This window comes from Erigeron canadensis, chromosome 1 (genome assembly GCF_010389155.1).
Source record: "Erigeron canadensis isolate Cc75 chromosome 1, C_canadensis_v1, whole genome shotgun sequence".
NCBI lineage: Eukaryota > Viridiplantae > Streptophyta > Magnoliopsida > Asterales > Asteraceae > Erigeron > Erigeron canadensis.
The window spans coordinates 17,657,437-17,683,068 of record NC_057761.1 but is presented as its reverse complement, the minus strand read 5'-3'; the positions used below and the strand labels follow the sequence as shown (position 1 = coordinate 17,683,068).

Below are 25,632 nucleotides of genomic sequence, written 5' to 3'. Positions count from 1 at the left end.
GATATGTAATGATTTCAAATCAGGTTGTATTGATAAAATAATGTATTTTAAACTTAAGAAAGGTCATTGGTGTCAAATCCAGACTCTTGTTCGGTTTATTAAACGTCGTTTTAAAAGTTAAATAAAGACATATGGACTTAAAGGCATTTCTAATAGGCTAAGACTTAAGACAAAAGACTTTCATTGTGACTTGCCATGTACTATTGATAGGTGTTGATTGTCGTGGACTTTGATTGTGCTTGTCGTGCTCGTTCGTTATTCTTTCATAACACCTTTCAGGTGAGTTTCGTAGCCCCCTTTTTATTACAAGTTTTGGGGTGGAAAGTATACTCGTTTTTTCAAACAGTTTTGTCGATTTCTGCTTTATGTTGAATATTGAGCCTGAGCGTATAGAGTTACTTGTGCCATTTGACGTGCTTTTATCTTGTTGTGTGTGTGATTATGTTTTTGTTGTTGTGCTTATTGACGTGCTTTTATGTGTATTGGAGACTTGAGACTTTGGACTAAGGCAGGTACCGTAAAGCCAGACTTTGAGACATTGAGACTTAAGATTTTTGGACTTATTATGGCGTAACTCTATTCGTCATATATTGAATTATTACCTGTTAGACTTAAAAGAATCGACAAAAGACTTATTTCTTCGACTAGACTTTTGACATAAAACCTACGAACTCACCAACCTTTGTGTTGACACGTTTTAGTATACTTTTCAGGTACTCAGGCTAATCAGGAATAAAGACTGCTATGCTAGGCTTGGACTTCGGAGATTAGTACTCCTTTATTTATTTTTAGACTTTAAGGCTACATGCCTTAGATTATTTCTTAATGGACTTAGTTGTGATAAGCTATTTTAGCACTGTTATGACTTTGAACTCATGTATTTGGGAATATATTTATTATATTCTATTTCATTTAGCAGTATCTATGTAATTCCATGTCGTGTTGTACTTTTCATGACACCTCATGTTTCTGCCAATGGTGGGGTGTTACAAGAGTTAAATAACAAAGAATTAATAAGCTAAGATTACGACACAAGGTTAAATCAAATCAACTTGAATTGAAAAAGATTATGCAACTATTATTCAATGTATCACTTCATCTTAGTGGATGACGAATTATTTAGCTACTCATAATCATAAACAAAGCACAAAGAGTAAAAATATAGAAGAACATATTGTACCAATGTGTAGAAAACAAGTAAACGCTAAGAAAATCGATAACCGAATGCCATGAAGCTCACGAACAACCCTTGAACCTTGATGGACGAAAAAGCTGCTGAGTATTGCCCCAAAGAACCCTAAAATCGACTAGAGGTGATTGTATATTGAATGGCAAGGTTTTGGTCTTGTATTTATAGTGTAAAAACAAAAGAATATATGCCGACCTAGTTTATGCACCGCACAAAAGAGCTGTGCACCGCATAAACTTCACTTATGAATAGTAATTGCCCGTTATGCACCGCATGCCATTTTTATGCTCCGCACAGGAACTTTTGCCAAATTTTCTGATCAAAATTACATATTTCCATGCGCCGCTTACCACTTCTATGCGCCGCATAAAGCTTCAAAACTCACAAAACTTGTATTTTTCATTCGGTCTTCACTCGAACTCGTCCAATAACCATCTTAATGCATCTTTTGACCTTCCAAATGCCATTACTAACCATTGTACCTGTTCTAAGCCTGAATTCACTAACAATACCATCAAAGCATCGCATATATATGTAATTTGCACATAATTAAGCTTAAAACGACTTATAAACGATATGGGAATATGCATATAAATGGACATATCACTAGTGCTCAGGATAGTGAGTCGACCAAGAACGATTCTACTACCAATGCTTCTACAGAGTCAGATTTGCACCCAGTGATCATGAATAGACTAGAGAAGAGATTGGGTTATAATCCACAAGCTCATATGAGAGCTAGAGCAAAGATTATGGATAGTGATGATTATTATGATCCAGGATCTCTGAGAGCTAGAGAAGGGATAATGCATCTTTTTCGTAACACCTAGCCAATCTATAAATGAATCAAGAGCTCACATATCTCTGAAAGCTAGAGAAGGGATAATGCATCTTTTTCATAACACCTAGCCAATCTATAAATGAATCAAGAGCTCACATATTTGGTGTTTTGGGATAGAAGTGTGCTATTCATGTTATCAATCTAGAAGGGATTTGCCTATTTAATCATTCAAAACACATTTCACAAATTAAAAATCTAACCAAAGGAATTTATAGTTCAATTACTTACTAAATATGATTAAATTTAAATGACAAAGCAATTAAACTATAAGGACAAACAAACAAAAGTTAAAAATAAAATAAAAATTCACCCTAAATTTACCCAGCTTTTTCCTATTTACCTCTCCCCCCACACTTGAATTGTACAATGCCCTCAATGTACAATGAACTAAGACAAAACTATGGGAAATAGGGAAAAGCAAATAAAAGAGTAAAGAACATAGAAACTTCCCTGGTTTAATGTACGTGATCCAAATGCTCGGTTGATCCCAATGATAAAATAAGTGCTAACTGCATCTCAACCGCATTTTAACTCCTTTCTTATATCTCTAGCACACACTTAACAAACACATCAAACATAAAAAATAAAATTAAAAGAAAAACTAAAAATTAAAAATATGACTAAAATCCTAAATACGAAAAAGAAACAAACTAAACTAAAAATTAAAATCTTTTTGGATTTTTTTTATTTTTCAAATTTTTTTTGTATTTTTAGTTTTTTCAATTTTTTTGGATTTTTAAAATTTATTATAAAAAAATGACATTTAAACTAGACAAAAGAAATTAAAAATAAAATTACCTAACCTCGCGTTGCCTCCCGGAAGCGCTAATTTTTGTTCGAGTCATTAGCTTGACTCCAATGTTATTTACAAGAACTTATGGTGACTTCCCCCACACTTAAATTTAAGTGGGGATGATAGTAATAATGTGTACCTTCAAAAAATAAATTACCTATTTGAAGATGGAAAGGAGAATCAGTATGATCAGTTGAAGGCACATCATGTTGAAACACACTTGCATGTTTCTTTTCATAAGGAATGGACTCTAATGGATCAACTTCTTTTAATTTAACTTTCACCAATATTAATGAAAGTAAATCAGCCTCTAGAGCCTCTTGCATTATTATCTTACTCAAAATATCTCCAGGCTCCATAAATTCCTCCAAAAACTCTTCCATGGACAAGTCACCAAGATCTGAATGTGAATAAACATCACTCGGCTCCCCAAATTCATGCAAGAGTTCTTCCAAATCCATTTTTACCTATAAAAGCTAGAAACCCCGTGAAAAGCAAGTGTGTAAAACAAAATAACTGAAATCAAAATAAAAAAACTAATAAACTAATTAAAAATAAAAATAAAACTAAACTAGGCTAAACAAAACTAATAAAGCAAACTACAAAAATCTCAAACTAAACTCTTAAAATAAGTCCCCGGCAGCGGCGCCAAAAACTTGATGTGTGAAAATCTAGTTTAATTAAAATCCTTAAAAAATACTCCGAATCGAATACCACACACAATCGGGCAGTGGACTCGTTCGTGTGCAATATAGATTAAAGCAAGTAAAGGTTCGTTCCACGGAGACTACAAAGAGCTAGCGAGTTTTAAGTAGTTAAAAAGAGTTTGGTTTTTTAAAGACACCACGTCATCTTGGTTTTTATATTAAAAGTTAGTTGATTAAAAGAGTTAGAAATTCCTAAGAATTTATCGAAAAGAAAATTGTTTTAAATCAAATAGGATGAGAAGATCATCCACTTCGACTCCATGACACACTATTTAGGTTGCATTTAATTGAAGAACCAATTCAAATATGTTGATTTATAACCGAGAACTAAACAAAGACTCACCCCGTACCCGTCAAGTTTATTACTTTATTCAAATTCCTTTAATTAACTAGTTCCATTACTAAGACCGGTACCCCAAGACGCCTTTCATAACTTTCCTAGTCAACTAATTGTTTTCGTTATTTAGATAACAATTGTGTCTATTGATTGTACCCAACCATTAACCCGTTAACTCTTATTAACTATTAATTACTTTTTACTGTACCCGTCATAGAAACAATCGCTTCTAACCAAGCAATCAAAATAACTTCTACACAACCTAACTTACCACTGAGATCATGCAAAAACTATCCGCAATTAAGAGTTAAATAACAAAGAATTAATAAGCTAAGATTACGACACAACGTTAAATCAAATCAACTTGAATTCAAAAGATTATGCAACCATTATTCAATGTATCACTTCATCTCAGTGGATGACGAATTATTTAGCTACTCATAATCATAAACAAAGCACAAAGAGTAAAAATATAGAAGAACATATTGTACCAATGTGTAGAAAACAAGTAAACGCTAAGAAAATCGATAACCGAATGCCTTGAAGCTCACGAACAACCCTTGAACCTTGATGGACGAAAAAGCTGCTGAGTATTGCCCCAAAGAACCCTAAAATCGACTAGAGGTGATTGTATATTGAATGGTAGGGTTTTGGTCTTGTATTTATAGTGTAAAAACAAAAGAATATATGCCAACCTAGTTTATGCACCGCACAAAAGAGCTTTGCACCGCATAAACTTCACTTATGAACAGTAATTGCCCGTTATGCACCGCATGCCATTTTTATGCTCCGCACACGAACTTTTGCCAAATTTTCTGATCAAAATTACATATTTCCATGCGCCGCATACCACTTCTATGCGCCGCATAAAGCTTCAAAACTTACAAAACTTGTATTTTTCATTCGGTCTTCACTCGAACTCGTCAAAGAACCATCTTAATGCACCTTTTAACCTTCCAAATGCCATTTCTAACCATTGTACCTGTTCTAAGCCTGAATTCATTAACAATACCATCAAAGCATCGCATATATATGTAATTTGCACATAATTAAGCTTAAAACGACTTATAAACGATATGGGAATATGCATATAAATGGACATATCACTAGTGCTCAGTTAAGTGAGTCGACCAAGAACGATTCTACTACCAATGCTTCTACAGAGTCAGATTTGCACCCAGTGATCATGAATAGACTAGAGAAGAGATTGGGTTATAATCCACAGGCTCATATGAGAGCTAGAGCAAAGATTATGGATAGTGATGATTATTATGATCCAGGATCTCTGAGGGATCAAATGAAGATAAGGTTAGGGTTAACTCATACTCCTTCAGAGTCAGAGTCAGATTCTGATTTTGAGAATGAGAACTGAGGGGGAGCAGAGCAAGAGCAAGAAGAAGAAGCAAAAGAAGTAGATTGATGACAAAGACAAGACGAAGACATTTATTTTAACGTTTAGAAGCTATTGCCAAGGGGGAGTCTGTAAGTGCACGTCTATGTCAATAGCAGTCTAGATTGTTTGGGCTTATATTGTAATATGTCTTTATCATGTGAATGTCATTAATGAACTTTGTATTATGCATAGAATACTAGATTAAGTTTAAGTATTGAATGTGTAATTAATTCTGCTAAGTAAGAAATGCGACCTCGTATTTGCAGGGTCAAATACGAGGTGGACATAGGAATACAACCCCGTATTTGCAGGGTCAAGTACGAGGCCAATCAACAATTACGACCTCGTAATTGTGACGGGTTGGGCTTGGATTTGCGAGGCCGACTCGCTGGAAATCCATTCGGGTGTTTCCTATAAATACCAGAACCCTAACAGAGATTAGGGTCAAACATTTGTCGAATTATCAAACATATTTTTGCAGGTTAATAGGTAAAAGGTCGTTCCGCTAGCCCGAAGAAGACCTGCGAGGCAACAGGTGATCTAGGAGCTTTCATTGTGAATCACCACGTTATAGAAAGGGATTCCGCACCTCTGGATAATGGGATCAAACTATTAACGATCCGTGTCAAGGGGACTTACCAGGCTTTGTTGCCATATTAACATACGAGGGTTTGGACACTCTCTTTGTCATTCATAAGTGTGGGATTCCCCATCTTGTGGCTTGGAACATTAAGGACACTGTTTGAACTTAAGTGTGGGATGTGGTCTTCATGCTAAGAATGAAGTACCATTTAGTTTGCTCTTGATTAGAAGTAAGACAGTTGGATTGAAAGTGTTGTTGAAATTTGAAAGTGGTTGTGATTGGCATTTGCTTGACCTTGTAGTAGACTCTCATGACCCATAAGCTCTGCTCATCCATTTTTTTTCCATTAAATCTTTTTGAAATTCTCTACCATTTGCACACATTCATAATAAACTTGGATTTTTGTGAAATTTTTGAAAATTTTGATGCTAATTTTTTATGTATATAATTATTTTAAAAAAATGAAAAAAATAAAAATAAAAATAAAAAAAATATTGAAAAATAAAAAAATAATAAATAAATAAATCATGGCTTTAATAAGTTTTTAGAGTTTGAATTTGGGGTGTTCATTAAATGAGTAATATTGGTTTAGCTTAGTCTTGGGTGTTGACCTTGACAAAGAAAAGTCAACATTACTTATTAAATGGTCATTCTCCATTTTTAAACTCGGCATTCTTTTGACATTAGTCAAGTGTGGTCAATGGTTCTATATTAGATATTAAACTGTCGTTCGTGATAATCGACTTTGAAAACCCATATTCTATGATTTTTGGCTTTTTACTCCTTAGAATGCATGGCCGTCAGCACATAATGAACGTCCCGCAGGTTTGGTTATCCATAGTTATTAATCTTTAAATGAAAATTTTAAAATGTATACTCTTATTAGTAAAAATAGTTGAGAGAAAGATATTCAAAATTACGTCTATGTTACTTAATTGATGGCAAATAACGATTAAGAGGACCTTGTGGCAACCCTACATTATTATATATCTTTAATCCTAAGCTTGTCACAAGGAGCGGTTTTGATCTTGCAACGCCCTACATTATATGCATATCTTTATATCAAAGGCGTTGTGAGATCTTCAAACACTTCAAAATTCGCAAATGTGACTCAAAAGGTGGCATTGAATTCTTGATTTTGGCCTCAAAAAGTCTTTACTTGTTTTTCAATTAGATAAGATAGGATTTAGTTTGAATATGGGTCTCAATAAACTTGAGCTAATAAGGGGTTTTTCATTTAAGGTTTAGTAACTATTGATAGGCAAACCTAAGGGGCAAGTAATTATGTGTCTCTGCTAGAAAACGGTTTATATATTGGAGTGAAAAGTGTTATTTAAAACCTGCCAATGGCAATACACAAATGTAGGAATGGGTGGTTTAATATTTTTTACTTGGACCATTGTTAAATAATGCCACATTCGGAATGTTTAATATTTAAATATATATATATATATATAAATTTATCTTTTTATTATGTTTAAAATAAAGGGTGCATCTAAGAAATGCACCATCTATTTATTAGCATCATAATTTTCGTGTTTATATAACTTGAGTTTCATTGGACAAAATCATGATTATCCTTGTTTAGTGCTGTCACTTGTAATATGCCTTGAATGTGTGTGGGAATTCAAGACCCATTTGGTAGAAATTTCGCAACTTTTTCATAACCCATTTCACTACATTTCATGCTTAGGGTCATTTTTATTCGAACCATTTTGAGAGTTTGCTTGAGGACAAGCAAATGTTAAGTGTGGGATGTTGATATTGGCTAAATTATACATATTTCCACCATCCGATTGTTTGCTAATACCCTTTAGTTTTATGCATTGTATGTCAATTTATTGTAATTTTGACACTTATTCCTTTGCATAAGAGTTTTTGCAGGTTCATGGTGTGATCATGGCAATTTGGAGCTAAAATGGACACATGTCGACTCAACATAGTGATCAAGAGTTGCTTTCATTTATTGAGGTGGCTTCTTATTTAAACAAAAAAATTTGAGTTTGAAATTCAAGCAGCTCAAATTTATCAATTGACTAAATATGTGTTGGACTAAATGAGACATAGTCTATGTTTAGACTCTTGTGAATATAAAAGAGAGCAACCACAAGCAGAAGATGGTAACACTCATTCTTTTTAGATATATATGTTTTGGACTTTTGGTGTTGCTTTCTAACTCCCAGCCCAACTCGTTCTCCTACAAGCCCAACAAAAGTCAAAAGCCTAATATTCATTTGTTTTAAGAATTTGAGGTGCTGCCATTAAATGGGATAAAAAGAAACGGAGCAAAAGGAAAAGATTGACTCAACATTTTTGGTGTTCTTTGACTTTGTTGACTGCCCAATCACAATAGGCCAGCCACACGCACAGAACACAAGTCCAATTTCACATGTCATATTATTTTAGTGGTGGATTTCTGCTTGTGATTCATCCCAGCATACCCCACTTGCATCTTCATTCCCTTATTTATTTTATGTTGTAGCCGAGTAACGGAATGAAACAAATATACTATGTGGCGACTAACCAATCGGAAGGAGACACGCTACACTCATGGGATTTGTGTGGCTCACTTTTGGGGGGTTTTCTTATAGAATTTATGGAGAGCAACATATATATTTGAGAGGGCAGAATCATTGAGAGGGGGATCGGATATTTTTTTGGCACCATATTTTTCACACCCTTTTTACTCTCATCCAATCCATAACATACACACCATAGCATCATCACCAAAAAAAAAGCCCTTTTTTACATTATCAAATCATTATCTAAATCACCATCAATCCATTACCATTTAAAATCATCCACCCATCTTCATCTGTATCACTCCCTCTACAAAACCCACCAACCATTTTCATCTAAATAATGAAGATTTGTCATATTTGTAGATTTTGGGTCTTGGAGCATTGTGAGGGTTGAGGAAGAAGAAGATTTTCATCCATCTCATCCATTGATTTGATTTTGCATTTAAGGGTTGTATTTCTCTACTCTATTGTTATTTTATTGTAAACAACATGACTATTTTATATGATAATATAGTTATTTGTGTTTGTTTCTTTGATATGATTTGTGAGTAGTGTAATATGGTGTTTGGCTAGGCATTAGAATGAGACCCACTTTGTGATGATATTGTTTAATTGATGGTCGAAAGGTTGATTGTTTGTGACTTTGAGATTGTTGACTTTAAAAGTCATATTTTGACTAGTTGATGAATTAGGATAACATAATATATACTAGTGCTTTGCAAATGACCGTTTGATTGAACTTGTATATGTTGATGGTTTTTCACCATGGTGTTTATGAAAGCAAAACCATATGTTGCTTTTGGAGCTGATTAGTCAAATAAGATTTATAAATTAAAAGGTTATAATTCCATTAAAAGATGAGCGTCTAAATGTTTTTATAACTTATTATCTTGGTTTGGGTACATAAATGGGACACCAACTTGTATTTTTATCTAAGCCTCTTGAGTTGTTTTTCATGCCAAACGGTGGGAGTGGGGAATACTTGTGACCGCAATACTCATATCCATCGTTTCTAGTGATTTTAATGTCTAAACCTTTTATCGTAGATGACCGTCTAGTTAATTGAATTGGATAATTAAGTCACTCAATTTTCTCAAGTAAAATTCAATGGTTTCAAGTCATAAACAGTCAACCATTTTGTATTGTTTTATTTTAGTCAACCATGGTCGTCACATTGTGGGAAAAATTCGCCTAGCCAAACACTTTTGTTGATTATTGATTGTGTGTTTATTTTCCTTGTTTTGGTTTATGTTTGAATTTAGTTTTCGTAGTTTAATTAATCAATCAAATCTCTCTCTTTTTGAATTTAACAAAGTGCATTGCATTATCATCTTAATTTGCATAAAGTTTTCAATTCACCGCTTCCTTGTCGACACCCGAGTCATATTTGCCATATACTTTTGTGTTTGGTCACTTCTTGACTTTCCTTTCATTTCCATTTCTTTTTCCACCTCCATTGTCATTGACCGCGGCCCGTTGATTTCCGACGACGTCATCTGGCCCCGCATTAATAGCACATTAGGATTGATCATACTCCTAATTGTGTCTATCATCATAAAGCTTACTTTTCATCTTTCTTTTCATATCTTTCTTTACTTTCTTTTCTTTTGCCTAAACATAGGTTATGTGACATAAGTCACACATACTTGGGATGTGGGGTTACGTGTAGGCGGTCGTAGACTATACATGGAGTCCTCACACACGACATGATGGGTAAACCAAAAGGTGGTCCATCGGCGTCGTTAAGGAAAGACAAAATCATTTCCAACTGAATAAACTGTTTATGCCTTTACGCAATGGTGGTTAGTTACTCCACCCGGAATAATCAAACATAACTATGCCACGGGAGGTATCATGATTCCCATACCACGTGACCACATGCGCCCTAGCTCCAAGGAACTAGCACGGGTTAAGCTTAACCTTAAGACTTTACTTTTGATCGAGACTTCTTAACTTTATATTAGATTAGGCTACACATAAACTAATCACATACTTCTTCTTTTTTACTTTAGGGCCCTTAAACATGCACGTGACATGGCAATCCTAATCATAAGTCTAGTGACTAGATGTTCAAGCCATGCTTACAAACATATAACATAATCATTTCATCTTTTCGTAATCATGTAACATAAACCTTTCATCATTTCATAACATATGCACTTACCTCGTACTTTTGCAACCTGCACAAACTTGTCATACATCGTTAATGGGAAGCATCATATCCCTTAATAACCTCCCATAATCGCCCGTAATCATATGAACATGCATAAATATTCATTTGGGAAGTTCAACTTATAAAAACGTGTTTTGTTGTACCATCAGGTAACGAAAAGATGTTATCTTACCTCGCCGAAGAGCACAAAAGGTGATAATGTAAGTTACTGAGCTTTGCAAATATTCCCGACTACCTATTATCATTTGACAACATAATGAGCTAACAAGTACCCACTTACTTATGGTCATGACTCAAGTCTAAATACCTACAAACTTGACCCATGACAATGCTTGATGCATCGGAGGTTCGTTTAATACTTTAGAGCTTACATAAGTCAACGGAACTCAGTATTCACCCATTAATTTAACCTTTTAGGAAACTTGACATCATAATCATATTTTAAAAGCATTACTATTAGAAGGTAGACTCTCTCACGATTCCGTGAATAGCTTATTTGTCAAAAACGAAGTTACGGTTCAAAAGTTATAGTCGTTTAAAAATGTTAACAAAATAAGTCCCTAACGGGAGTTACGAATATTTGTAATGGGAGTTACATGCCTAACGGGAGTTATGAAAATTGTAACGGGAGTTACAGCGGAGGTGTTATCGCAGTTACCCAGCTAACGGGAGTTACACAACCGTAACGGGAGTTACGACGACCAGACGTAAAAACAACTCCAAAACCTAACCAAACACATTCCAAACGACTTGAACACATCTCCAGGTCTTATGAACATAAAATACACTTAAAATAAGACCCATTTGACACCTCCAAACCACCAATTGATCCATGAATCAAATACCAACCTTATACAATCGATTTAAAACCCGTAATGACCTAAAATCGATTATAAATGTAACTGAATCCAACCTAAACCCTATGACCTGAATTAAATCCAGACAATTGACTTATAGAAATCACAAATCAAAAGAAAATCACCTATATTACCTGTAGATGATCAAAGGGATCCGGAAACTTATCAATACTTGAAGAAAACACCAAGAAACGAAGGATTTCGGAAGGGAATTGCTTTGAGAGCGAAAAGGAGGCGGCTTGAGGTTCTCCCACACATAAATTCTGCATAATGACAATTAGGGAAGCCTAATTGTCATTTAACCCCTGGCCAACACTTTCCTAATTGTCATCTGAAGTCCCTATACTCTATAAATGTTACATCTAAGGTTTTTCTTTCTGACGGGATTACTTTATAAGTTGCCAAGCACTCGACTTCATGACTTTACTTTAATTTCTTTCATATTAAACACATAAGCATTTAATCACATAATCCCGCATTGGTCACATAATTCCGCATAGGACACATAAACTTAACGAACCTAATGTTGACTAACGGTCAAGTCAATAAGTCAAACTTGAAAAGTTTAGGATGTTACAATTTTGTTTTTAAATTATGCCGGAATGTTTGATAGATTAATTGTTTTTTTTTTGGTAAAATCTGAAAATGGTTTTTACTAGTAATATTTTAGATGAAAGTAGGTGAAATTATTTACATCTCAACGACAATTTGATATTAAAATCCATAAGATATCTAAAGTTTCGGATACCAAAAAGATTGGATAGTGGATTTGATCATCCGAAATCCGAATCTAAGATTAGGATATCTGAAATTTTGGATTCGGATACCGGAATAAAAATAAAATAAAATAAAATTTGACCTGAGATCAAAACATAAACAATGAGCATGACCATTCTTGTTCCAAATCACAATCATCCCAACAAGTATATCTTTGTTTTTACCCAGAAATTGTTTGAAAATAAAAGAGCCCAATGTAATAAATGTAATATCGTAGTTAAGATCGATAGAGATTTACAAAAAAGAAATAAATAATACTGTACGACTTTTGATTCTTACAAAATAATTAGTTAATCAAACCGGGTTTAACCCGGGCATGTTAATTAAAATTTTAAAAAATAAAATAAATTAAAAAAATTTATATAATATTTGTTTTTAAATCATTATAACTTGACATAAATCTAATAATTCAATTAAAACAATAATTATATAGTTAATAAATCAACTAAATAAAAAAATACATTTTATTTGTAATATTATACAATAGAGATATTTTATTTTTTTAGATAAATGATTGATATTTTTATTAAACATGTAAAGAGCTATTTCTATTATATATATATATATATATATATGACATCATAATTAAATAAAAAGAATTTTTAAGTAAAGTATGGATTTGACACATCAAAAACTTTCTAATTATACCTATAAAAAACAATCTTGTTTTATTATATATAGAGATTTATTTAGGATAAAAGAAGATTTTAAAAAGGTAAAAGTATATAAAAACGGTTTAGGGAAGCATGATCGCATGGAGCATACGACTATACGAGTGTTCATGTTTCCTGAGTATGCAACTATGCAAGTTAGGAGTGAGTATGGATCGGTTTGGTTCGGTTTTTGCCTACAACCGAAACCAAAACCGATCCATTCGGTTTTTAGAAAACCAAAACCATTGGATTCGGTTTTTGTTCGGTTCGGTTTCTCGGTTTTTCGGTTCGGTTTAGATCGGTTTCGGGTTTTTTTCGGTTTGTTTAATAAATTTTGTTTTTTAAAGTTTTTTTTAAATATTATGTTATAAATTTAACTTTCAATTGTTAAGAAAAAAATATGATATAAAAATTCAAATACAGAGAAACTTTTTATTAAGTAATTATATTTTTTAGGTGTTAAGATTTGTATAACTTTTATAAAACGAATTGTTTTTACTGCACGTTTTTATTAAAAATATACAATTTGTATAGATTTCTAAAATAAAAAGATTAAATTATTAACATATTTATAAATTATAAGTAATAAATATAAATGTAATATGATATAAAAATAAATTAAAATATATTTAGTTCGGTTCGGTTTTGATCGGTTTTTTGGCATATGAAACCGAAAACCGAACCGATCAGTTCGGTTTTTAGAAAACAAAAACCAAACCAATGGATTTCATTCGGTTTTCGATTTTTTCAGTTTGGTTTTGTCAGGTTTTTTCGGTTTTTGGTTTTTCGGTTCGGTTTTTGCTCACCCCTAATGCAAGTAAAGATTGAAGTAAAAAGTAGGTAATTTAAGGTTACTTTTGTCTATTAAGTAAAAAAAAAATCATAAAATTTGAGTTAATGCATTAGATTTTTAATTATTAAAAATTTATCAAGTTAAAAAAAAGAGTTTTGCTAAACGAAACTCTAAGGGCTTTCGTTAAGCTGCATTAAGTAGTTGTACACTTAGCATAAAAATCAGGGGGTGAACTTTTAATATGGAAACGTACAAGGGCTTCATTTAGCATTTTTTTTTTTTAAAGAAAAAAAGAACGGATCTTAATCTATTTGTTCGAGGTTTTTACCCTTTTATGTCAAGGTCAAGCCCAACTAAAGCATGTATGTTTAGTTTAGTTTAGTGTATGTAAGTTTTGATATTTGGGTATATCACTATATCCGAATATCCAATTTTTTGAAAGGTGTCATCCGATAATTCAATCCAAAAATTCTGATATCCAACTTTCGGATTTTTCAAATCAGATTCAGATATTTTGAACCCCTTTGCTGGTCATAGGTAAATTATTTATTCTCCACCCATCTCCTACCCCGCCAAAACCATTTCATATTCCCGCCAAAACTAAAACAGTAAATACCCAAACCCTAATCACAAAATAAGAAAATAAAAAATAAAAAAATCCCCAATTATAACAGAACCCATTAATCAATCCATAAGTTTCAATGGCAGAAAAAGAACAAGAAGAAACCAACAAAGAAAAAACCTTGCAGTTAACTTTCCCAACAGGGAGAGTAAAAAGAATAATGAAACTCGACAAAGATATTAACAAGATCAACTCCGACGCCCTGTTCGTGGTCTCCAACGCCACCGAGCTTTTCGTCCGGTTTTTAGCCGAGAAATCGTCACTCGTTGCTACCGAAAAGAAACGAAAGACGATTAAAGTCGAGCATTTACGCCTTGCGGTGAAGAGACATCAACCCACCGCTGATTTCCTTCTGGATTCGCTTCCTATGCCTCCGCCCCCAGATAAGATTCCATCAAAAACAGTTAAGAACAAAAGTGATAGTGTTTCTGTTCCAGCTGGTACTCGCAAGATTGATAGTTTCTTTAAGAAGGATCCTTAGGGTAAGTTTTGTATGCTACTATGCTTATTGGATCTGTATCTATCTTTATATTTATATATCTCTTTCTTTTGGAATCAAGATGCTGTTTTTTTTTTTTCTTTTCTATTCGTTAGTATTCTTAGTTTTTCCTATTGACCTATTATTGATTGCATTTGGATTGAGAATTTGAGATTAGACCATCTCCAATGCACCCTTAGGAGATCAGCCCTTACTTGCGTTGCTGGCCCTTCTTACAAGCCCGTAGCTGAGGCGCCGTTGTAGGACTCCAGTCACCCAATGGGGTGGACCAATGTAAAATAAATGTTTTATTTATATATTGTGTCGTGGGTAGGTGACTACGTGATGAGATGAAATCAGAAGGGTTAAGATTATATTACCAATGCTCTCCCTTATGTCAATTCTTACTTTCGGCATAGCTTTAAGACTGTAGATATTATTATCCTATGTTAAACGCACCTCAATTGGTATCGAAAAATATATATTACGAGTGACACATCTCAATTGGCAAAACGTTCTTCCACAAACAGCTTAGTAACAACTTTGTAGCTGATCCGAGCTAAGATAAGAAACCGGAACTTAATAACTTTTATATACTTCATCTATATTCAATTCTCTTACTCATAGGACCCAGCCAAGTCTCAAAATAAGTTGGTCAATCTTGTTAATGTCAACAGAGTGACACACACAATTTCCTGATGATATATTGACTTCTTTTTTACGCAAATCTTTGGGTGATCCAATATACCTATTACAAAGACGGACCAAGCTTCGGATTTGTAAAATTCCCTTTCTTTCTTTAGCCCCCGTCCTAAGTACCACACCTTGCTCACTATCCTTTCCCAGTTTGCCTAATCTTCTGGTGTGGATTCTAAGTGTTTCTATACAAGGATCACACAAGTAGACTTAACATGGCCTCTTTCATTGTCTCTTATTACATCTCTCGAGTTCTTTTAAATCGATATATGTTGTAATTGATTAGTGGAGTTATACTGTATTTATTTAAAGAATAATGCTAAATACAACTCTAAAGGTTGTATTTAACATATATAAAAAAATTGTATTTTTTATATCAAAAGCCAACACCTGAATTTTATGAATATTAAGTAGAACCCATAGTACTTTAAATACAACAAATAATTAAGTAACAAATTAAGCTGGTGCACATAAAACTAAAAATAGTAACATCAGTCAAAAATTAAACATCCAAACCATTTTAATGGTTGCCAAGATAAGGTAACAAAACTAATCATTAATCAAACATTCAAACTAATTAATGAATATATATTTCACAAATTGTACAATAAATGTGTTGGCAAGTCAAACAAGCCAGTCAAACCCAACCCGACTTCCTGTTGTTAAGTTGAACTTGATTGCCTCGTTACCCAACCCGTCTGAACCGCCCATTTTGCCCACTGTGCAACCTATACATTCAACACAGAAAATATTGTCAGGCTAAAACAAATGCAAGGGCGTAGCTACATAGGGGCCGGGAGGGGCACCTGACCCCTCGAAATTTTTTTTGCGATGTAGGGGGTATATTGTTTTCGTGTAGAAAGATTTCGACATATTTGGTTTCGACCCCCCATCTTAATTGTGAATTTTCTTTATATACTAAGCAATAAAATTGATCCATTACATTTTACATAAGCAAACAAAATTACTTATCCCAAACTAAAACTCATTACTTAATTAAAAACTTAGCCCACTGAATTCAAGGTTCTTAAAGGTCGAAAGACTGAACTCTAATTTCTGTAGTGAATCGAACTAGGTACCAACCGTTTGTCTCCTTTTCAATGTTTACTTGTCTTGGACAAATGTTTAGTTTTGCCGTGATTGAAATTTTTTTTTATAATAATAGTATCTAATTTTTTACCCGACCCGAATCGAATCATTGACCGGAACATATTACTTGAAAAATAGCGTTAGGAAAAAAAAATTTAGATCCCGACCCCACTCAAAATTTTCTAGCTTCTCCATTGAACAAATGAGTTAGCTGTCAATACAGGATCTCTTTCCTATTAATTTGATTGACAATCCTGTCCCAATAGGTTCATATCCCTTTATCCATATCTGATGTGAAGTCACATTGTATTCTATGTTATAACGCAATGTTTTCGAAAACCATTAAGACAATTACGAGTGCAGTCTAGAAACAAGGAGAAGAAAATTTGCATGTGTAATTAAAGTAACTTTACATTCATCTATATTAACTCTTTGATAAACAGTGATATAAAAATATAATGACTAATCAATCACCATACTTATCGACCTTGTACTGTCGAGATTGTGACCTCGACTTGGGTTTGTGTTTGTGGTTGATATGAAGAAGAAGAAGTATCATAGGATGAAGGAAACTTTCTTACTAAAAATGCTGGTTGCTTTGGTTCGGGAAGTGTAGCAATGTCACTTGTCAGCATCGTTACTGCATTGGACATGGTAGGACGATCATCAGGATCTTCTTGCACACATAAAAGCCCGACAATGATGCATTTCAATACTTCATCAGGGTTATACTTTTCCGATAGTTTTTGATCCATTAGATCGAAAGGTCTACCTTCCTTCCACAATTGCCAAGCCTGGAATTACTAGACATTAGATTATTTGTGGAATACAATTGACAATGACTGAAGCTCCGATTTTTTGAGAACATTAAATGAAGTAACCATTTTATAAAAGATTAAACTCACATAATTGAGAAGACTGACGGCTTGCTCACAATGATAGTGTTTCTTTTTCCCACTGATAATCTCTAGGACAACTATTCCAAAACTATACACATCAGACTTGGTCGAAAATAATCCCTCTAAAGCATATTCTGGTGCCATATAACCGCTGGATTAAGTCACATGACAAAATGGAATTACAAATATGTTACAGAAATATATTGGCTGGATAGTAGAATATAGTTATTATTCAATACTTACTATGTTCCGATAATTCTCTTTGTATTAGATTCCACCTCTTTGCCATTTACGATCTTTGCTAACCCAAAATCTGATATTTTTGGATTTAAATCTTCGTCTAATAACACATTACTTGTCTTTAAATCTCTATGGATGATCCTCAACCTTGAATCTTGATGAAGATATATGAGACCTCTACAAATCCCCAAAATGATTTCAAACCTCTTCGCCCAATCAAGCAATGCACTTTGCGTATTGTCTTGCAAGTAGTTCATTCAATAACATAAGAATAAATGTTCATACTTTACCCTTGACTGAATTATTTGTGAGCTTATTCACACGGTTAATTTTGTCTAATACGAGGTGATCCTAATTATTCCATATACTATTCCATTTTGCCCATCACTTTAAAGCACCCTTAATGTATGAATATTAGCACCGTATTAGACTTTGAATACAGTACACACCATTGGTGTATACCGTATTGGGTTCGTATTCGGCTCCGTATTGGCGCGTTCGTGGTGGTGAATACGGAGATGGTTGAATGTTTTGTTTTTTGTTTTTTTCCCCCAACGGCTAGTTTGTTTAAAAAAAAACCTTTTTTTGAATTAATATTTTTTTAATTCAAATAAGCTTAAACAAAAACATTACTTTATTAGAACAAACACATTACATATTAAAAAAAACACAATTAAAATACGAAATACATTACGATACGATTACTCGTTATCATCTTGACATTTTTCCTAGACACGGTAAGCGGTTTCGTTTGCCCACCACTTGTCGTGTTGCGGACATTTGACTTCCCACGTCGTTTTGTCTTTTCCACAATTATCGTGGTACGATTCGGCCCAACTGCATTGATCACCTAACGTGTGACCGGCCTTAAAAACATCATTGACTACGCTCTTGACCCGCTTGATCTCCTGCTGTAGAAACGAAGAATAATGTTCTTCGTGGATCGAGACCTTGCGGCCTGGTGCTTGTATCGCCTCAATCATTTGCTCGCATCGTGTAAATATTTTGAATTCGAACATTGGGGGACTAAAAGTGTAAATATTTTGAATTCGAACGTTGGGGGGCTAAAAGTGTAAATATTTTGAATTAGAACGTTGAGGGACTAAAAGTGTAAATATATAATAATTGTGTTTATTTTATAAATTAAATTTTTGGTTTTATTTATTAAAATTTTGAAAATAAATATGTTAAATTGGAGTGTATTGGAATCAAGGGCGTAGCTACATAGGGGCCGGGAGGGGCGTCCGACCCCCCGAAATATTTTTTGCGATGTAGGGGGTATATTGTTTTCGTGTAGAAAAATTTCGATATACTCGGTTTCAACCCCCGTCTTAATTGTGAATTTTTTTTATATACTAAGCAATAAAATTGATCCATTACATTTTACATAAGCCAACAAAATTACTTAACCCAAACTAAAACTCATTACTTAATTAAAAATTTAGCCCACTGAATTCAAGATTTTTAAAAGGTCGAAAGACTAAACTCTAATTTCTTCAGTGAATCGAATCAGGTACCAACCGTTTGTCTCCTTCTTAATGTTTACTTGTCTTGGACAAATGTTTAGTTTTGCCGTGATTGAAACTTTTTTTTATAATAATAGTATCTAATTTTTTACCCGACCTGAACATATTACCTGAAAAATAGCGTTAGGAAAAAAAAATTTAGATCCCGACCCCCACTCAAAAGTTTCTAGCTTCGCCACTAATTGTAATGTATTGGATGTATTGAAAAGATGTTTTGCTGATTTGACAGTGTATTGGTTAGTATTGGCATAACCCATTGGTGGTGCTCTTACGATAAATTCATGCAGTTTTGATCGTAATATCTAAAGAGAAAGATAAAAGCATTACCAAATATGAAGGCATCCAAGCTATTGTTGGGCATATACTCATATATTAGCATCTTCTCATTTCCCTTCATGCAATATCCCAAAAGCCTAACAAGATTTCGATGTTGAAGCTTAGCTATCAAAGTCACCTCGTTCTTGAACTCTTCTAAACCTTGTCCAGAATTGATTGATAGCCTCTTTACTGCAACTTCTACTCCACCAGGGAAAGTTCCCTAAGACAAAGTTTCCCAATATGAAAGATTGTGAAAGTGACTTCTAAATTACATTTCTTAATGCAAGTACGGAAGTACCGAAATATAAATTCTCTGACAGTGAAGGTTTATTGTTAACTGAAACATATACTGCGGATATAAAAAGATAATGTGTGTCATTCAAATGGTGTTCTATGAAGACATTACTTTTGGATATATTATATATACTTACCCATTGGTGTAATTGTGATGTGCAATTTTAAAAAGTGTTAATTTATTGATGCATTTCTATAAGTTATTAGAAATCTCACCTTGTAAACAGGTCCAAAGCCACCTTCTCCCAGCTTATTTGCTTCTGAGAAGTGATCTGTGGAAGCGGATATTCTCTCAAAGTCAAAGAAGGGTATACCTATGGTTTGAGAATCGTTTTCATTTGTATTGAATGGATCCAGCATAGCTTGGATTTGCCTCACACTTTCAGTAAACTGATGCACAGATTCACTTTCAGCCGTTCCTAAAGAGAATTTCATATGTGCAGATAGATATTAAACCATGTATATTTTCCATTATTTGTTAATTACTTCTCCAAATCAGTTGCTTAATTTTGCATTTCTTATATTCTGTATTTCGCATTATGGAAAGAAGTAAATAAGATGTAGTTGTAGGGATTGATCGTTGAGTACCTTGAACTTTTTTGATATCGTTCCTCCTCTTGCAACAAATGAAGGCAACAAAGCATAAGAGAACTCCGAGAATAACAATTGCAGATAGAATGATGATCATGAGTCGGGTGGATACTGACTTAGATCTTTTAACTTTTCCGTTACTAATTTGATGGTTTTTGATTCCTGAAACACATTGTACATGATCTAACATGAGACTCGGAAAGAGCATTGTAACAATAACGTCTTTCAGTAGCCACAAAAGCTTATCAAATTATGTTATAAATGATGATGATTAATGAGGTTTGAAACTAAATATTATAACAGTTTACAATAGTATCACATTTAAGTCATTCAACCTTATGTTATCATTGGATAGGCACAAACCATTTCAGAAATTGGCAAGCAGAATAATTCATTAATTAATGCAACTAAAGGGAACGGGGGAGAGCCATAGTTGTAAAACTCAGCCGAGTAGGCTGATTCTCGATGAATACTCTTTACCTCGGAGCTAGGTCAACGAAGTCAACGTTCAAGATCTGTGAAAATTGGTCAAGATTGGAATAACCGTTGCTACGTCTCTTAATTACAAAAACTACCACTATGACAACTTACCTGAAGAGACTTTAACTATTTTTCTAAATATATTTCAATATATATATATATATACATTCAGATTATATTATTCAGAATGAGAAAATTGTAATTCGAATATTCGCTCGTTCTCTTTGAATTACTGAGTACTCTTGCCTCGGACCCCGTCCAAAATGAATCAGAGTTGCAAGTTCCCCAACCTTGACGACTGGCAAGACGCTATTGAAAAATGACTTCAATACTCTTAATAGTACTCTTACCCGTTGAAAATAAGATAAATTTAATCAACCCATTTGACATTAACATATGGGTTGCAAGTTGCAACTATCAACATATAACCTAATTATACATTGCCAAATTATGTTTTATGTTAATAATTGCAACCCGTCTATTAAATGTCAAATGTGTTATTAAATTTATGTTTTTATAAAAAGGATGAAAATCAATATTTTAATTTTTTTCGTGTTTAGAGAACACAAAAAGTGGTGGGTGCAGCGTAACGAGCCAAACAAAACTCTGAAATGTAGACTTACTTCTACCCGATGTAACCAAACAAACTAAACTAGCCAATACAGATTATAAGTCACAAATTAGCGCACCTTTTGAGATAGGATTCCGAATAGAAAGTATGTGGCCACTAACTCCATTACCAATCTGAATGTCATCAAGTTGGGAACCATCATACCATACCCAGCACCCTTGTTTGCCTCCAGGAACCCCGGCCCGAGCCAGTTCTTGGTTCCCTACACCATTATATGAATAAGCTTGACAGCAATCCAGCCCTAAACATTTCTCTTTACATTCTGGCTCACTTCTTGACTCCAAAAATAATAGAAAAGTTACATCAATCTTCATGATCTCCATGTTCAAGAAATTAGTGTCATTTCCACTGCAAACTTTCGATGTTCTCTTGCATACTTCCTCTGTTGTATTAACATCAGGAACAAGGTCAAACCCAGGCAAACAGTCACAATAAGTATCGTTTGTTCCAACTGGTTTACTTATGTTACAACTGCTATTCGGTCCACAGGCGTTGTATTTGCTGCAGAAGTCTTTGGGTTCGGACCAATTTAGTACCCATTTTCTGAATGTTATATCCCGATAATAGAATTGGATATCACCCGAACTGCTCATGACTAGCCTAGAGTAGTTTAGAGTTTTGCTTGTGTTTGCTCTTGATAGCAAGTTAAGGGCAGCCATTGGCATTTTGGCAGGGTTTATGATTCTTTCTAGCCCAAACCCGCTTTTCCAATGAAGCTTTTTCCCTCTAAAAACGGTGTAATTGTTGTATCCGAAAACTTGATCTTTTTGAAACACGTAGATTCCCGTTCCAGGGTCTTGTGAACTTTTCCAAGAAGTTAGCTTCATTGTCTTCTCCATGTACATTCCTGGGAGGAAAGTGTCGGTAGGGAAACTAAAGCTAGACCATATCTCTTGTCCTGATCTGTTTTGTAGGATCAGGTTTCCAGTGTCTAGGAGCTTCAGGGTCCTTGACCCTGAAGCTGCTGGAGGTAAACCAGTGGTGAAGTATTTTTTAGATTCATCTTTCACCACTAGATTGCCATCATCTTCGATAGTGACAATAGAGGAACTTGATGTGATTGGATTGTCTCGGTTCGCAACCCAAACCACAGTTTTTGGATCTTCATGGTACCATATTCCAAGAAACCTTTGATTTCCAGCTTGGTTTGATGCCGGCCCGAAAAATCCCATTTGAAACATTTTTCCGGGGGAAATAAGTGTGTCTTGATCTTCATCTTTGATCGACCCGTTCTTGGCTAAGATTTCTTGTGTAGCCTCACTTAGAGGGGATGATATGAACAATAAGATTAGTAAGAAAATGATATTGGTGATTTTGAAACTAGTCGACATGTGCAAACAGGAGCAATGTAAGGACTTAGTGAAAATGATAAATTAAATCATAAGTGTTGTGTTTTATGAACATGTCTATGTTGGGATTTGAAAGCATTATGATACAAGTAATGATCGAAAAGCAAATACTTTGGAAAAAAACCAGAAAGTGAAGTGTTAAAATGTATTATATTTGTCACGCTTTGAAAATAAAACGTACATAATATCTAATTAATTACAAGGAATCTATGATTGAATTTGTAATAAGAATATAATATGAAGATAATTATTAAAATATATTCGTAAGTAAATATGTTGAATCTTATATAAAAACAAAAGAAACAGCCGATTCACGTTCAAAGCATGTGGTTAGTAGTCGATTGTTTTAGAAAAACACAAAATGAATAAGCAAATAACTAATAGACATCAATATATTATTTATTTGTTGTTTTGATAGGATTAATATTGTTTGTTACCAAATTATTGTCCCGCATAATACGCGAGAAAAACATAATTTATTAATGACATGTTATTATTTTATATATTGTAAAGTTGTCAAATTTAAATAAAAGATATTTAAAATAAATTAATTAATATCATGATTGAAAAAATACAAATTAGTATCTTACTAAAAATGATTTAATTTATATATAACTAAAATTTAATTAAAGATTATCACATTTAAAATTAAAGTTAAAATATGTCTTATAAAAAGAGAAAAAATATTGAATTTCATGGTTTTAGGTTTCTATAAACAATTAATAAAACTTAAAATTATTGATATTTAAAATTTCTCTCTTGAAGTTTTTAGCCACAAAAAATGTTAGGTCCAGTTTTGCTGAAAACTGGATCTCTCCAGTTACATCTGGAAAACATGAAGAATTGTCCGAAATATTTGAAGTCCAGTTGCAATGTACAATTTATGCAACTGATGACTTTCTCCAGTTGAGATCTAAAGACGTATACTTGAAGACATTCCAATTGAAGTCGAAGACAACAAGTGGAAGAAAGAGAATGGTAATGGCAGCGAAGCCCAATTGACATTCTACCAGATCAATCAACTGGAGAATCCTCCAGTGTAAATGCCTTTACAAAGCTTTACACTAATTACGAGGATGACCTTTTATACTACATCCTTTTACCCGGACAATAATCTTGTCTGTGGATAAAAGTGCAAAGATGTAGAGTGGTTGAATAAAGTAACCTTTTGTCTTACTTTATTTAGCACACACAAAGGATTATTTACTAATACTTTTGTGTGTTGTCAACCATATTTGTACGTCGAAGTTGAGATCCCAATGCTCATACTTCGACTATAAATAGAGGTCCTTGCCCAAGCATTTCAACAACTTTGCAAACACATACATTCTGCAATATTGGTGAACTTGTGCAATATTCTCTCAATCGTAAAAAGGAACATTTCACAACTTTAAGTGTTTCGATTGTTAGGAGAATTTCCAAGTATAGATCAATTGTATTTCATAGGTTGTTAGGATATTTACATCTTTGTATTATCTTGGTTCCGCAACAACCTTGTATTTTATTTAACAATCAATAAATAAAATACACTTGAAAAATACATATTGGCTCACCATATTTACTTACTTGTCATTTACATTATTGCATTGTATTTACTTATTCAAACTTGTCACCTTAATAAGTAATACTCCAGTTAACCTGGTACACTACTCACTCTAAACTGGTCACGTCCAGATTATAAAATCGCATTTTTGCCACCGAAGTTGCGATAGTCTAAGAACACTCGTCTCCTCAAAATAGTATATCTTATAAGTTATAATTAATTTATTAACTCGCATAATATGTGAATAATTAAAAATATGTTATGATAACACGATGAAACTTATAAGACAATGTATAATTTATTAGAGTTTTTTTCTAAAAAATTAAAAAATATATATCGCTAAAAATATTTTTTATTAAATAATAAAAACAAAAATGCAATAAATTTTAAGAGTAAGAGTGTTTATGACATCATAAATAAATAAATAAAAAACAAACTTAATATTAAGAAATAATTTAGATGTAATAAATAAGCAATTTTTTGGAATAATGATGTCACAACAATCCTCTTTTATCTAATATAAAGATTTATTCTTCTATTTCATATAAATAGAAAATATTGATTTCATGTAATCAAAATTAAGGTTTAAGTTTGAAACTTAAAATAAAAATACAAAGTCAACATTTATAATTTCATAATATATAAAATACAAAGTCTATATTGCGGCTATTTGATTCGGTGAAATTTAAAATTAACATATAGCGTTAAATTATATGTTATGGATATGTATATTATAGTTTCAGTTGATATATGCATAACATAAAGTCAAAATATACAAATTAATTTTTATAGATAAATTTTACTCATTTAAAACATTTTTAAAATTTATATATATATATATATTTTATTATCATATATTAATATTATCTAAATTTAGAAAGTTATATTTTGTTTAAGATATATAATAGAAAGACTAATTTTGTGTTTGACTAATGTTAAAGTCAATGATGAATCATCATTTTGATATTAACGTTGTAACTAAAATTTAAAATTTATCTAATGATCATTGTTAATTTAAGACGCTCTTATATATAAATAATGTCTTTAACTTAAGTTTGAGTTAAGTCGACTTTAAACCCATATTATGGATTGTATGAATGATTTTATTCCAACCCTTTCTCAACTATCGTTCGAAATTTTTGTGAAAAGTTTATTGTGATTTATTAAAAGATTTCAACTTCAAGTTTTACAATATTTTTTAAGAGCTCATTCTATAATTTTTTTAATTCTTTATTTTGATAGATTATAATTCCTTAGC

The 25,632-nt window shown here is 33.0% G+C and overlaps 2 protein-coding genes across 2 annotated transcripts; one reads left to right on the top strand and one right to left on the bottom strand.

Annotated features, from left to right (window-relative positions):
• Nucleotides 1–13,786: 13,786 nt before the first annotated feature.
• Nucleotides 13,787–14,800, top strand: LOC122606167 (DNA polymerase epsilon subunit C). Its single transcript, XM_043779131.1, has one exon. The coding sequence runs from the start codon at nt 14,320–14,322 to the stop codon at nt 14,719–14,721; it is 402 nt and encodes a 133-aa protein (XP_043635066.1). The 5' UTR covers nt 13,787–14,319; the 3' UTR covers nt 14,722–14,800.
• Nucleotides 14,801–16,861: 2,061 nt separating this feature from the next.
• On the bottom strand, nt 16,862–22,916 carry LOC122606157 (G-type lectin S-receptor-like serine/threonine-protein kinase At4g03230). The gene is made up of 7 exons (XM_043779120.1): nt 21,541–22,916; nt 20,369–20,533; nt 19,997–20,199; nt 19,496–19,706; nt 17,646–17,883; nt 17,409–17,553; nt 16,862–17,297 (listed from the first exon to the last, which is right to left on the bottom strand). Exons 1-7 carry the CDS (start codon nt 22,811–22,813, stop codon nt 16,983–16,985), a joined length of 2,550 nt encoding a protein of 849 aa, XP_043635055.1. The 5' UTR covers nt 22,814–22,916; the 3' UTR covers nt 16,862–16,982.
• Between the last annotated feature and the right edge of the window lie 2,716 nt (nt 22,917–25,632).